This window comes from Camelus dromedarius, chromosome 5 (assembly GCF_036321535.1).
Source record: "Camelus dromedarius isolate mCamDro1 chromosome 5, mCamDro1.pat, whole genome shotgun sequence".
Lineage (NCBI taxonomy): Eukaryota > Metazoa > Chordata > Mammalia > Artiodactyla > Camelidae > Camelus > Camelus dromedarius.
In genome coordinates, this window is record NC_087440.1 from 29,130,643 (window position 1) to 29,146,215 (window position 15,573).

At 33.1% G+C, this 15,573-nt stretch overlaps 1 protein-coding gene across 1 annotated transcript; it reads right to left on the minus strand.

Annotated features, from left to right (window-relative positions):
- Positions 1-5,782: 5,782 nt before the first annotated feature.
- Positions 5,783-14,761, minus strand: LOC105090015 (olfactory receptor 4F4). Its single transcript, XM_010981208.3, has 2 exons — positions 13,705-14,761; positions 5,783-5,813 (listed from the first exon to the last, which is right to left on the minus strand). Exons 1-2 carry the CDS (start codon positions 14,697-14,699, stop codon positions 5,783-5,785), a joined length of 1,026 nt encoding a protein of 341 aa, XP_010979510.3. The 5' UTR covers positions 14,700-14,761.
- Positions 14,762-15,573: the final 812 nt, after the last annotated feature.

Below are 15,573 nucleotides of genomic sequence, written 5' to 3' on the forward strand. Positions count from 1 at the left end.
CACCTTTCATAGATAACATCACTTATCAGATTCTAGTACCTGTGTTGTGTTTATTTTTTCAACAAATTAATATTTTTTAATTTCTCATCATTTCTTACACAAAATTTGAGTACTATGCATATTCTTTTGCAGTTTGAAGTTTTTGCTTATGAAGTCTTTCCCTATTGGTTTATAGAACTCTTCTCAATTTTTTATAGTTGAATAGTACTCCACAGTGTATATGTTTCACAGCTCATTAAACCTATATTTCCAATATTTGCACATTTATGTAGTTCCAGTATTTTTCTTAACATTTTTTATTGAGTTATAGTCATTTTACAATGTTGTGTCAAATTCCATTTTAGAGCACAATTTTTCATGAACATGTGTATATTCATTGTCACGTTTTTTTTTTTACTGTGAGCTACCATAAGATCTTGTATATATTTTCCTGTGCTGCACAGTATAATCTTGTTTATCTATTCTACATTTTGAAATCCCAGTCTGTCCCTTCCCACCTCCCACCCCCTTGGCAACCACAAGTTGTATTCTATGTCTGTGAGTCTGTTTCTGTTTTGTATTTATATATATATATATATTTTTTTTTTGGCGATTCCATGTATGAGCAATCTCACATGGTATTTTTCTTTCTCTTTCTGGCTTACTTCACTTTTAATGACATTCTCCAGGGACATCCATGTTGCTGCAAATGGCGTTATGTTGTCGGTTTTTATGGCTGAGTAGTATTCCATTGTATAAATATACCACATCTTCTTTATCCAGTCATCTGTTGATGGACATTTAGGCTGTTTCCATGTCTTGACTATTGTAAATAGTGCTGCTATGAACATTGGGGTGCAGGTGTCATTTTGAAGTAGGGTTCTTTCTGGATGTATGCCAGGAATGGGATTCCTGGATCATATGGTAAATCTATTCCTAGTCGTTTGAGGAATCTCCATACTGTTTTCCACAGTGGCTGCACCAAACTGCATTCCCACCAGCAGTGAAGGAGGGTTCCCTTTTCTCCACAACCTCTCCAGCACTGGTTATTTGTGGACTTTTGAATGGTGGCTATTCTGACTGGTGTGAGGTGATACCTCATTGTAGTTTTGATTTGCATTTCTCTGATAATGAGTGATACTGAGCATTTTCTCATGTGCCTATTGATCATTTGTATTTCTTCCTTGGAGAATTTCTTGTTTAGGTCTTTTGCCAATTTTTGGATTAGGTTGTTTGTTTTTTTCTTATTGAGTCATATGAGCTGCTTATGTATTCTGGAGATCAAGCCTTTCTCGGTTTCATTTGCAAAAATTTTCTCCCATTCTGTCGGTTGTCGTTTTGTTTTACTTATGGTTTCCTTTGCTGTGCAGAAGCTTGTAATTTTCATTATGTCCCATTTGTTTATTCTTGCTTTTATTTCTATTGCTTGGGTAGACTGTCCTAGAAGAACATTTTTGAGATGTATGTCAGATAATGTTTTGCCTACATTTTCTTCTAGGAGGTTTATTGTATCTTGTCTTATGTTTAAGTATTTGATCTATTTTGAGTTGATTTTTGTGTATGGTGTACGGGAGTGTTCTAGTTTCATTGAGTTGCATGCTGCTGTCCAGTTTTCCCAGCACCATTTGCTGAAGAGACTGTCTTTATTCCATTGTATATTCTTGCCTCCTTTGTCGAAGATTACTTGACCAAAAGTTTGTGGGTTGGTTCATTTCTGGGCTCTCTATTCTGTTCCATTGGTTTATATGTCTGTTTTTGTACCAATACCATGCTGTCTTGATGACTGTAGCTCTATAGTATTGTCTGAAGCCTGGGAGAGTTATTCCTCCAGCTCTTTTTTTTTCTTCAGTAATGCTTTGGCAATTCTAGGTCTTTGATGGTTCCATATAAATTTTATTATGATTTGTTCTAGTTCTGTGAAGTATGTCCTGGGTAATTTGATAGGGATTACATTAAATCTGTAGATTGCCTTGGGCAGTGTGACCATTTTAACAATATTGATTCTTCCAATCCAAGAGCATGGGATATCTTTCCATTTTTTAAGTCTTCTTTAATTTCCTTCATCAGTGGTTTATAGTTTTCTGTGTATAATTCTTTCACTTCCTTGGTTAGATTTATTCCTAGGTATTTTATTACTTTGGGTGCTATTTTAAAGGGGATTGTTTCTTTACTTTTTCTGTTGATTCATTGTTAGTGTAAAGAAATGCAACTGATTTTTGAACATTAATCTTGTAACCTGCTACCTTGCTGATTTCTTCGATCAGTTCTAGTAGTTTTTGTGTGGACCTTTTAGGGTTTTCTATGTATAGTAACATGTCATCGGCATATAGTGACACTTTTATCTCTTTTGTTCCAATTTGGATCCCTTTTATTTCTCTCTCTTGCCTGATTGCTGTGGCTAGGATTTCCAAGACTATGTTGAATAGGAGTGGTGATAGTGGGCATCCTTGTCTTGTCCAGATTTTAGTGGGAAGCTTTTGAGTTTTTCATGGTTGAGTACTATGCTGGCTGTAGGTTTGTCATATATAGCTTTTATTATGTTGAGATATGTTCCCTCTATACCCACTTTGGTGAGAGTTTTTATCATAAATTGGTGTTGAATTTTATCAAATGCTTTTTCTGCATCTATGGAGATGATCATGTCGTTTTTGTCCTTTCTCTTGTTGATGTGATATATTACATTGATTGATTTGCATATGTTGAACCACCCTTGTGTCCCTGGGATGAACCCCAGTTGATCATGATGTATAATCTTTTTTATGTGTTGTTGGATTCTATTTGCTAATATTTTGGTGAGGATTTTTGCATCTGTGTTCATCAGTGATATTGGCCTATAATTCTCTTTTTTGGTAGTGTCTTTGCCTGATTTTGATATCAGGGTGATGGTGGCTTCATAGACTGAGTTTGGGAGTATTCCCTCCTTTTCAGTCTTCTGGAAGAGTTTGAGAAGGACTGGTATGAGTTCTTCTTTGTGTGTTTGGTAGAATTCCCGGGTGAAGCTGTCCGGTGCTGGACTTTTATTTGTAGGGAGGTTTTTTATTGCTAATTTGATTTCATTTTCTTCTTGATTCAGTCTTGGTGGACTGTATGTTTCCAGAAACTTGTCCATCTCTTCTAGGTTACCCATTTTGGTTCCATATAGTTTTTCATAATATTCTCGTATGATATTCTGTATTTCTATGTTATTTGTTGTAATTTCTCCATTTTCCTTTCTTATTTTGCTTATTTGTGCTCTCTCTTTCTTCTTCTTTGAGTTTGGCCAGAGGTTTGTCGATTTTATTTACTTTTTCAAAAAACAGCTTTCGGTTTGGTTGATTTTTTTTCTATTGTTCTTTTAATCTCTATTTTATTTATTTCCCCCCCTGATCTTTATTATTTCCTTCCTTCTGCTGCCTTTTGGGGTTTTTTGCTCTTCTTTTTCTAATTCTTTCAGCTGGTGAGTTATATTGTTTATTTGAGTGTTCTTCTTTTCCAATATTTTTCAATCACAGTAATACTGCATGTATATTTATGTATCTTTGGTGGTGTGTCTGCAGGGAAAATTCCTAACAGTGGGATTGTTGAGTTAAAGGCTAACATTTACATAGTTTTATTAGAAATATTGCCAAAATCTCCTCCATAAGGGTGAAACTACTGTGCATTTCCATATTCACCTTGTTTCTTGACAAGAGCTTTACCATTTTTGCCAAGTTGATGTATTAGAAATGGTATCTCATTGTGGTTTTATTTTGCCATTATTTTATTATTGGTGAAGCTGAACACTTTTTATGTATTTAAGGGATTTTATTTTCAGAGTGTTTATATTTTTTGCTTTTTATCAATTGACTTTAATTTACATAGTGTAAAATACACCATTTTAAAGTGAACAGTTTAGTGGCATTTAGTACAAAGTATTTCACAGTCCCCTCTGTCCAGTTCCAAACATTTTTATCACCTCCCCCAAACTCTTACTGTTAAGCAATTACTCTCCATTCCCGCTTTCTCCCCAGAGCCTAGAAACCACCAATCTGTTTTCTGTGTCTGTTAATTTGCCTATTCTGGATATTTTGTATAAATGAAACCATACACTATGTAACCCTTCTTTTCTTTCAGTTTTATTGAGATACAATTGACATGCAGCACTGTGTAATTTAAGGTGTACAGCATAATGATTTGACTTATATACATCAATAAAATGATTACCACAGTAAGTTTAGTGAATATTCTTCACCTCATATACATACAAAATAAAAGAGAAGAAAAAATATTTTTAACTTGTGATGAGAACTCAGGATTTACTCTCTTAACAACTGTCATGTATAACATACAGCTGTGTTAATTATATTAATCATGTTATACATTGCCTCTCTAGTACTTTTTTATCTTATAACTGAAAGTTTATACCTTTTGACTATCTTCATGCAGTTCCTCCTCCCCATCTCCTACCTCTGACAACTACAAATCTAATCTTTTTTCTATAAGTTTACTTGTTTTTTAAAGTATAATTGACTTACAACATTATGTTATTTCTTGGTGCATAACATAGTGACCAATATTTATCTACAGTACAAAATGATCACCATAATTAGTTATGATGCCGCCATCCAAAGGTATTACACATTGACTATATTCCCCACATCCTATATTTAATCCCCATGGATTATTTATTTTATAACTGTTAGTTTATATCTATTAATTTCACTCTTCTACCTGTTTGACCTCCCCTCTGGCAATCATCTGTTTGTTCTCTGTATCTATGTATCTATTCCTATTTTTATATTTTGAACATTAACCCTTTATTGGTCATATCATTTGCAAATATTTTCTCTCTCACAGTAGGTTGTCTTCTTATTTTGTCAGTGGTTTCCTGTGCTGTGCAACACATTTTGTTTAATTATGTCCTGTTTGTTTATTTTTGCTTTTGTTTCTTTTGCCTCAGGAAACAGATCCAAAAAAAAAAACATTGCTATGACTTATGTCAAAGAGTGTTCTGCCTGTGTTCTCTTCTAGGCATGTTATGGTTTCAGGTCTTACATTTAGGTCTTTAATCCATTTTGAGTTCATTTTTGTGTTTGATATGAGACAATGAAATGGTCTAATCTCATTCTTTTACATGTAGCTGTCCAGTTTTCCTAGCATGACTTGTTGAAGAGTCTTTTCTCTATTGTGTATTCTTCCCTTATTTGTCATAGATTAATTTGCCATAGGCATGTGGGTTTATTTTTGAATTCTTTTTTCTGTTCTATTGATCTGTGTGTCTGTTTTTGTACCAGTACCGTACTGTTTGATTACTATACCTTTGTAGTATAGTCTGAAGTCATGGCGTGTGGTACCTCCAGTTGTGTTCTTTTTTCCTCAACACTGCCTTGATGGTTTGGAGTCTTTTGTGGTTCCACATAAATTTAAGAATTACTTGTTCTATTTCTGTAAAAAATGCTATGGATATTTTGGTAGGAATTGCAATAAATATGTAGATTGCTTTGGGTAGTATGGACATTTTAGCAGTACTAATTCTTCCAGTCCAGAAGCACTGAATATCTTTCCATTTCTTTGTATCAGTGTCCTTCATCAGTGTTTTATAGTTTTCCGAGCATAGGTCTTTCACCTCCTTGGTTAAGTTTAGTCCTAGATATTTTATTCTTTTTGATGCAGTTTTAAATGGGATTGTTTTCTTGCTTTCTCTTTCTGATAGTTGATTATTAGTGAATAGAAAGTAACAAATTTCTGTATATGAACTTTATGTCGTGCAACATTACTGAATTTATTTATTAGATCTAACAGCTTTTTGGTGAAGGCTTTTGGTTTTATACATGGGTCTTGTTTTTTATACATTCAGCCACTGCCTTTTAATTGGAGCATCTAGTCCGTATACAGTTAATTATTGATAGCTATGTGCTTATTGACATTTTGTTAATTGTTTTTGTAGTTCTTTTATGTTCTTTTCTTTTTTTGCTCTATTCTCCTGTGATTTGATGACTATCTTTAATCTCATATTTAGATTCTCTCTCTTTTTTTTTAATGTGTATACCTATCACAGATTTTTGGATTGTTGTTACCACAAACTGTATATACAGTAATATACATGCTTTAAGTTCCTGACCTCTTAAGTTTAAGTGAGTTCTAGCAACTCTACATTTTTACTCCCTCCCCTGTTTAGTGTTTTTGACATCATATTTTACATCTTTTCTGTGTATTTACATTTACCGATGAGATTTTTCCTGCTGTAATTTTTATATTTCTAGTTGTGGTCTTTTTCACTTAAAGAATTCCCTTTAACACTTCTTGTAAAGCCAATTTAGTGGTACTGAACTCCATTAGCTTTAGCTGGTCTGTAAAATTCTTTAACTGTTCTTCAAATCTGGATGATAGACTGGCTATATAGGATCTTCTTAGTTGTAGGTTTTTCCTTTCATCACTTTAAATATATCATGCCATTCTCTCCTGAACTGCAAAGTTTCTGCTGAAAAAGCTGACAGTCTCTATTTCCTGCAGTCCTCTGGCTCTCTTATATGCCAGCCCTGCCAGCTTTCACAGCATGATATTTCGGGGGCTCATCTTTCCAGTGTAGGATCCCTGGCTGGGAGTCTGATGTGAGACTCAGATCTGTTATTTCTTGGGGAGAAACTCTGAAGTTGTGATTGTCCTTCCATTTGTGGGCCACTTACCTGGGGATGTGAGTCTTAATTCTGCTGTGTCTCTGTACCTCCCACCCATCTTGTTGTGGGTTAGTCTTTATATCTGTAGATGTGAAAAATATTTTCTTCTAGTTGTTGCCTTATTCTCATTAATAGCTTATCTGTAAATAGTTATAATTTTGTTGTGTCCATGGGAGGAGGTGAGCTCAGGGTCTTCCTACTCTGCCATCTTGGCCACCTACCATCAGTATGTTATTTTTACATCTGGCTTCTTTCACTCATCCACATGTAGTAGGTTCTACTAAACATGTAGTAGAGGTCATCCACATGCAGTATTTATCAGTACTTTATTCCTTTTTTTGGTTGAATAATGTTCCAGTATATGGGTACCCCAAAGTTTGTTTATCTGTCTTTTGGCTATTCTTAATAGTTCTGCTATGAACATGTATATTTAATTTTTTGTTTTGAATTCTTGTAGGCATATTCCTTGGAGTGGAACTGCTGGCTCACCTCCTAACTCTGTTTTTAACATTTTGAGGAAATGTAAAAAATGTTTTTCAAAGTGATTAAACCACTTTACATCCTCATGAGTGGTGTATCAGGGTTTCAGTTTCTCCACATCTTTACTATTTTCTGGCTATTTTGTCCCCACTCTCATTCTTTTTTTTTTTTTTTTTTTTTTTTTTGGTTTCACGGTGAGTGTAAAGTGTTATCTTGTGATTTTGATGTGCATAATAACTAATGATGTTGGACATCTTTTCATGTGCTTCTTGGTAATTTGTGTATCTTCTTTTTTTTTTTGTGGACAATGCCTATTCAAGTCATTTGTGCATTTCTAATTTTTTTGTATTTTTGTTGCTGCACTGAAATTTTTCTTTATATATTCTGGATACTAAACCCTTACCAGAAATATACTTTTCAGTATTTCTTCTCTTCTCAATGTTGTGTTTTTATTTACTTGATAATGTCCCTTGTGCCACAAAATTTTATAATTTTAATGAAGTCAAATTTCTTTTTGTGTGTGTGTGCTTTTGGTGTCATATTTAAGAACTCATTGCCTGTAGAGGGCCATGAATTTTTTTCTTTTTTCTTAGAGTGTTATAGTTCTAGCTCTTGTTTTTCACTCATTGATACAGTTTGAATTAAATTTTGTATGTGGTGTGAGGTATAAGTTCAACTTAATTTTTTCCCAGTTGGCTATCCAGTTGTCCTAGTACCTTTTGTTTCAGTTATTGTACTTTTAAACTCCTTTTATAATTTTGATATCTTTATTGATATTCTTTATTTGTTCATCTGTTGTTCTCTTGGTTTTCTTTAGCTCTTTGAGCTTTAAAACAGTTTATTTAAGGTTTTTACCTAGTAAGTCCAATGTCTGTGCTTTCTCAGAGATAGTTTCTGTTTATTTCTCCATGAATGGGACATACTTTCTTTTTTATTTGCATGCTTCTTAATTTTAAAAAAACTGAATATTTTGGATTTTATAATATGGTAACTTTGGAAATCAGATTCTTTCCCCTCCTCAGGGTTTATTTCTGTTAATTGCTGTGGGATATAGCTGGATTCTTTTTTTTTTTTTTTTTGCCGTTGTTTAGTGACTTCTAGATTTATTTTTGTAATTTCTTTATTCTTTGTTATGTTTGTTCTCTGAAGTCTCTATTCCTTTAACATGTCTTGAGTTAGTGATTTGAAAAAGAATTTTTTTTTAAAAAACCAATAGCCAAGAAGAAGAAGAAGAAGAAAAAAAGACAGGTAAAGGAAAATAAGAAAGGAAAGAAAAACGAAAACTAACAAGTTCTTCCAGTCTTTGCTGGTTGGTTGTGTGCTGGGGCATTCCTTCAACACTTAGGTTATATAAAACTCTACCTTAGTCTTCACTTTCTCCTTACATGAGAAAGCAGCCAGAGCTGGAAGCTTAGGGTCTTCTCAGGCATTTTCTGAGTATGTGTTCTGCCCTATACATGAATATAGCTTTCTTAATTCCCCAGTGTAAATGAGTGGTTTTAAATATGTTCATTTCCTCAAAAAAAAAAAAAAAAAAAACTGTCTCCCAGTTTTTTCTTCCAGGCTTTCAGGGCCGTAGAGTTGGTCTCAGTTATAACCTTTTGTCCCAGATGGCTGTGGTTTTTTCATTTGCCTTACATTGTTTTTGAACAATGCCTGCCTGTCTTTCACCTTGAGTGATTTCTGAGTTAGGTGAAACAAAGATGAAAGTCTTTTCATTATTGATTCGCCAGAGTTCTTTATATATTTTGATAAGATATTCTTATCAATATATAAATAGCAGATATTTTTCCATTCTGTATGTTGTCTTTTTCTTTTCTTGATGGTGTCCCTTGAAGAAAAAAAATTGAATTGTGATTAAGTCCAATTTTATTATTTTTTTATTAGCTTATACTTCTGGTGTTACATCTAGGAAGGCCCTGCATAATAAGGCCCTGCATAATCCAAATTCATAAAATTTACTGCTATTTTCTTCCTCAGTATTTTGTAGTTTTAGTACTTATATTTATGTCTGTTATCTACTCTGAGTGAATTTTTGTGTATAGTGTAGAGAATGGGGTCCAACTTTATTATTTTGCAGAAACTACTTATCTTAAGAATTTTATGTTAGTTTGTTAAATGATTAATGGTAATATTTATATTTAACTAGTTTAGCATATCTCAAGATAAACATCTTGGGGGAATTTAACTGTGAGTAATGGAAGAGTAGCTGGTGTTAAAGTTTCCACAGATATTAACTATTAAGTTTGGACAAAATACAAAAAGCAACTATTTGAAGAAACTGGAAAGTAACTCAGAGCAGGCAGAAACTGGGTATAAGTCAGATCTTGAGAGAAAATACAGATTTTCTTTATATAGATTTTTGCCTGAGGGAAAAACTCTTATTTATGCAGCATATGTTAACTAAAAGTCAAGGAGAAAATTAAATTCTTAAAGACCTGCAGAATCAGAGGATGAATTTGGGGACTGCAAGAATGGCTGAAAAATGAGGGGTGACATTCAATAAATGAGGGAGCTTCAGTAATGGTAGTCCTAAATTTTGTTTATAATCTTTACTCAGATCTTTGGCACTTCCATAAAACTGCACATAAGTAGGGTAGGCTTTGTAAAGTAAAAGTTGATAGGTTAAAAATGTTGAGCAGTTTGAGCAAGGCAGACATAAATTGGAACATAAGATGACCTGCATTAACTGCGTCCTAGAACAAGAATCAGTACTCTTCATAGGAAGATAATGAAATCTAGACTCTGTACAATGCATTATTCACAATGCCTACCTAGCTCATATGAAAAAAATAGACATAGAAATAAATAGAGAAATGTGAAGTCTAATTAAAAGAAACAATGATCAATAGGAACTGACATCAAGATGATCCAAATGTTGGAATTAGGGGTCAAGGATATTACAGCATCTATTATAAATATACCCAAGGACTTAAAGAATTCTATAGTAATAATGAATAAACAGATGAGAAATAGAGAAATGGAAATCAAAAGAAAGAACTTAATAGAAATTCTAGTGAGGCTAAATAGCGAATCGAATATTGGATAAAAGTAAATTAATGTAAAATAAAGCAATAGAAATGATCTCATCGGAAAAAGTAAAGAAGATTAAAAAATATGAAGTGAGCTGAAGTGGTCTATGGGACAATATCAAGCAGTCTGACATATGTATAATTAAAATCTCTGAAAGAAAATGGAGAGAATGGGGCCAAAAAATTATTTGCTGAGTTAATGCATTAAAATCTCTCAAATCTTGTGTAAATAAAATGACTTACATATCCAGACACCTCAATGAAATCCAAGTGGGCAAATATGTATATAAAGATAACCACACCTAAGCATGTCCTAGTCAAATTGTTGAATACCAAAAATGAAGAGAATTTCTGAAAAGGAGCAAGAGAAAAATAACTCATTACTTGTATGACACAAAAGATAAGCATAGTAGTTGATATCTTATTAGAAATAGTAGCCAAAATATAGTAGAATGGTAACTTCAGTATTTAGAAAAGCCCATGTATATTAAAATTAAACATAGTATTTATGAATACTTTCAAGGATGAACTTACAAGGGAGATTGGAAAGTATTTTGAACTTAATTTTAATAAGATGACAATATGTTAAAATATGTTATGCAGCTAAAGAATAGCTTAGAAATGTTTTGAATTAATATTCTGATTAGAAAAAGAAAAAAAAGTAAAATAAATTACCTAAATGTCTTACTTAAGCTAGAAAGACAAGCAAATCAAGTTGAAATAAACAGAAGGAAAGAAATGCTACAGATAAGAGAAGAAACCAATGAAATGGAAAATAGAAAAAAATGTAGTAAATTTATGTGTTAGTCTAGGTTCTCCATAGAAACAGACCAATAAGGGGTGTGTGTGTGTGTGTGTGTGTGTGTATTTTAAGGAATTGTTCTCACACAGTTGTGGAGACTTGCAAGTGCAAAATTTGGCAGGCTGGAGACCCAGGGAAGAGTTGATGTTGCAGCTTGAGTCCAGAGGCACCCTGGAGGCAGAATTCTCTGTTCCTCAAGAGGTGTCAGTATTTTTTCTGTGAAGGCCTTCAACTGATTGGATAAGCCAACCCACATTACAGAGGGGAGTCTGCTTTACTCAGTGCTTATTAATTTAAATGTTACTCTCATTTAAAAAAATACCTTCACGTTTAGTTTGGTATTTGAGAAAATTTCTAGCTACTGTGGCCTAGCCAAGTTGCCACATAAAATTAACCATCACAATTAACTAAGTGAAAAATTAAATTTTGAGTTGTGCTTAGAAAAGAATCTCCTTATTTTCTTATTTTAGACAATTTACAGACACACACATAGAAATACCATTAAATCACTTGTTTCTGTTTGAATTACATTTTACAGATTACTATTTTTTATTTAATTTATTTTAAATTAATGTAAAAGCATTAACATGATTTCAAAGTCAAAACTACAAAATAAGACATTTAGAATAGTCTAGCTTTTATTCCTTTTTTAATCTTGTTTCATTCTCACTCCATAAAACGTTTTTAACTTTTAAAATTTGTTTATTATTTAAAATATATAAGTAATTATAAAATACATATTTATAATTATATATACATATAAAGCTAATATATGTATCCCTCTTTTAACAAAAAATTAGCATACTAGAGACATTTTTTCCACCTTACTGTTTTCACTTAACATATGCCTAATTGATTCACCCAGAATGGTAATTAGAGATATTCTTCATTCATTTTTATAGTTGCTTAAAGTTCCATTGTGTATAATTTATACATATAATTTATGCAGTTCTTATTGATTGTCATTTGAGTATTTTCTATTCTTTTGCTATTAAAAATAATGCTTCAGCAAGTAACTTTGTGCATTGGTTATTTTATATTTTGCAAATGTATCTTTACAGTATAATTAGGATTCCAGGGTAAAAAGTTAGTAACGTAGTAATATTTGTAGATATTATCTTGCCGAGAGGTTATACTAGTTTGTATTCTCATAAACAATATGTATGAGTCCTCTTCTTCTGTACAGCTTAAACAATAGTTTGTTTTATTAACTACTGATATCAGATATTTGTGTTATATGTAAAAACTCACATTTCAGTTTAATTTTACTCTGCATATAATCTTAACATGACACATTAAACATTTTTCACGTAACTTAAGGTTCATTTATATCTTCTTATGTATGAACCATAAATTCATGATTTCTGCCAATCTTTCTATGTTTCTTGGTGTTTTTTGTTAGAAGTTCTTTAAAACCGTAGCTCTATTCTTTGTGATTGAGGTTTCAATGCTTTCTCCTAGAATCTCATTTATCTTTTCTCATGCATTTACAATATTACTCTTATGCTGTCAATATTATCAGTCTTTATCATATTCATAGATTACAAAGATACTTATATTTTCTCATAATCTAATAGTTGTATAGTTTAAAAATACTTATGCTTTCGCTCATTTAGAAATTTTCTTGGCATATAGCGTGAAGAATAGACCCAATATATCTTTTTCCATATTGCTATTCAGTTATTCCACCATCACATTAATAGGTCCTTTCTCCACTGACTTGAGATACTGTCATTATCCTATACTAATTTTTTATGTGTTTTTAACCCACTTATGGAGTTTCTATTCTCTTTTTTTTCTGAGGTAAATGTAATTTTAGTTCTCTTATCATCTGATCCTGTTTATTACTTTAAGCCACACTTTAAAAAATTATATTTCTTTTTTACTTAAAATATTTAATCTTCAGTTTTAGCCTGGTTCAGTGATTCTTTCTGGAGAGAGGAGCTATTTATCAGAATCACCTGTTAAGCTTTTCTTCCAATCTATATTTTCCTCTCCTTCTATGTTGAATTTTTGGCTTGTCTTCCTGGAATGGCAGAGTACATGTGCATGAGTGCACGCCTGCACATAAATATACACACTTCCACTTACAACTACAGTGCCCCCAAAAGAGCATCTGTTAAGATTGGAATGTATCAAGTCCCTCATGACTATTGGGATAAGATAAAGGTTGATGAGTTTTGGCTTGTTGATATATAGGATTTATTATAATAATAGTACCTAATATTTATTGAATCCTGAAAACATGCCACAAAAATGTGCTATTTAACTTTTGTGCTTTTAGAACTTTTAAAAGTTGACTTATATATATCCTTATAACTAAGCATATTTTTTGAGTTAGGTGTATGGCAATTGCTTACTTGATGTTTTTACGGAAAATGAGGCAAGTAGAAATTTTAAAAATACTGTAAGTCAACTTAGCTTCTGTCCTTCCCTCTATTACCCTAAGACCATTCAGGAAGGCACAGAAGTGTACAAATACTAACATATCTATGCCTTTGATTGTTCTAAGAATTAGTGAGATAGTATTTTCAAAGTCTAATATTAACTTAATATCTGTATTCAGAAATATAACAAGATTGTCAAAGGAAAAATTAAGGCTGTGTATGTGAATGTTCTTTGACAATTGCTAAGGGATATGATAATGGAAGTTCTAGTTTGCATGAGATTTATTAAGTAGCTTATCAACTTTATGCTATGTCATTATCTCTGATTAGTCACACAGTTGTAGGAGGTCTAAGACTTTATCCTAGAATTCATATTCCATTTTCTCAGTCGTCTCATGGCAGTCTTCATGTCTTTGTTCCTTAGTGTGTATATAATTGGGTTCAAAAGAGGAGTGACCACAGAATAAAACACAGCAAGGAATTTATCTAATGATTTGATAGGAAATGGCCAGGCATAAATGAAGATACATGGTCCAAAGAACAAAAGAACTACTGTGATGTGAGCAGTCAGAGTGGACATAGCCTTGGATGACCTCTCAGAAGGGAGATACTGGATGGTCATGAGGATGACAGTGTATGAGATGATTAGGAGAACAAAGGAACACACAGTGAGCACACCACTGTTAGCAATGACCATGATATCTAACCTATAGGTGTCTGTACAGGCGAGTTTGATGACCCTAGGCAGGTCACAATGAAAGCTATCCACCTCATTGGGACCACAGAAAGGTAAGTTCACAGCAAAGGCCAACTGGCTCACTGAGTGGAGGAAGCCAGTTCCCCATGCAACAGCCACAATGCCAACACATACATTGCCACGCATAATTGTAGTGTAGCGAAGGGGTTTACAGATTGCGACATATCTGTCAAAGGCCATGGCTATAAGGATCACCAGCTCACTCCCACCAAAGAAATGAAGGAGAAATATCTGAGCAAAGCAGCCCTTGAAAGAGATAACTTTGCATTTACTGAAAAAGTCAGCAATCATCTTGGGGGCTGTGACTGAGGACAGACACAGATCAATGAGTGAGAGGTTGGCCAGCAGGAAGTACATGGGTGATTGAAGGTGGGAGTCAGAAGCCACAGTTATGACAATAAGAAGGTTTCCAAACACAATTCCTACATAGAACACAAGAAAGAACACAAATAGGAAAATCTGGAGTTCCTGAGAATTGGATAGTCCCAGGAAAATGAACTCAGTCACCATGGTGTGATTTGTTTCACTCATTGATTCATTCCAGGAAATAGCCTCTGTAGTTACCTTGGAAAAGGGAGTGAGAGGAAAGTCAGTATTATTATATTCAAATTCCTCCTTTCGTGTCATTCTGCTCACACTTGAATGACCTTCTATGGTTTGTTACATAAAGGCTTTCAAAATGCACGCAATCTGAACCCACTATTTTATCTCATATTCCTCTGGATCTGCTTTATAGTCCAGTTATCCATGTCTTCTCAGTGTTTCCAATTATGTCAGGCTTATTCCTAATAAAATACCTTTGTTCATGTTACCCTTTCTGCGACAGTAAGTCTGCCTTGCTTTTATGTCCTTTATCCCTGAACTCCATATTTACATAGGCTTATTATGACACACATTTTTGAGAAAGTATTTTTAGGGGCCTAGTAGATTGTCAAACTAATTGTGTGTATGGTTATTAGAAACCTTCTTTCTGTCAAACTAAAACTAATCCTCATTCACAATTTTGCTGTGTGAGGCAATTGCAGTGTTTCCGTTTTGTATGTAGTCTATCCTTGAATTCATCCTCTTTAAAACTTATTTTACCGTTTTTGTGAATGTGAATACTAATTATATTCACTTCTTACAGTTATTATGAATTGCAAATGAAGTAGCAAATTAAGGTATTTTGCAGTTTTTATATTTAGTAATTGCACAACATACTTAGATAATTGGTAGTAACATTTATCATCTAGTTCATAGAGAAATCCTAGTTCCTCAATAATTATTTAAATTGTTACTTGTATTCTAGAAATGACAATAATAGCAAGATTTCAGTTGCCTGTATCCCTCTGTTACCCTGTCTTTAAAATGAGTGTACTGGGTCAAATTTTACAAAATTCCCACTAGTCCAAAACTCTGTGAGTTTTGAGGGAGGGACACAATTCCAAAATAATTTTCATCATCTCTCAGAAGCTTGGATAGAAACATGAAAACTAAGACTAATGAAGTGATTCAGCTTTAG

Bases quoted from the DNA above. Each gene is read 5' to 3' on its own strand.
- LOC105090015 (XM_010981208.3), bottom strand. From the start codon at position 14,699: ATGACACGAAAGGAGGAATTTGAATATAATAATACTGACTTTCCTCTC. The intron at 5,814-13,704 runs ACTGAGAAAATG...CGGACTAGATGC, and splicing joins ATGAAGACTGCCATGAGACG to TCCAATTAAAAGGCAGTGGC.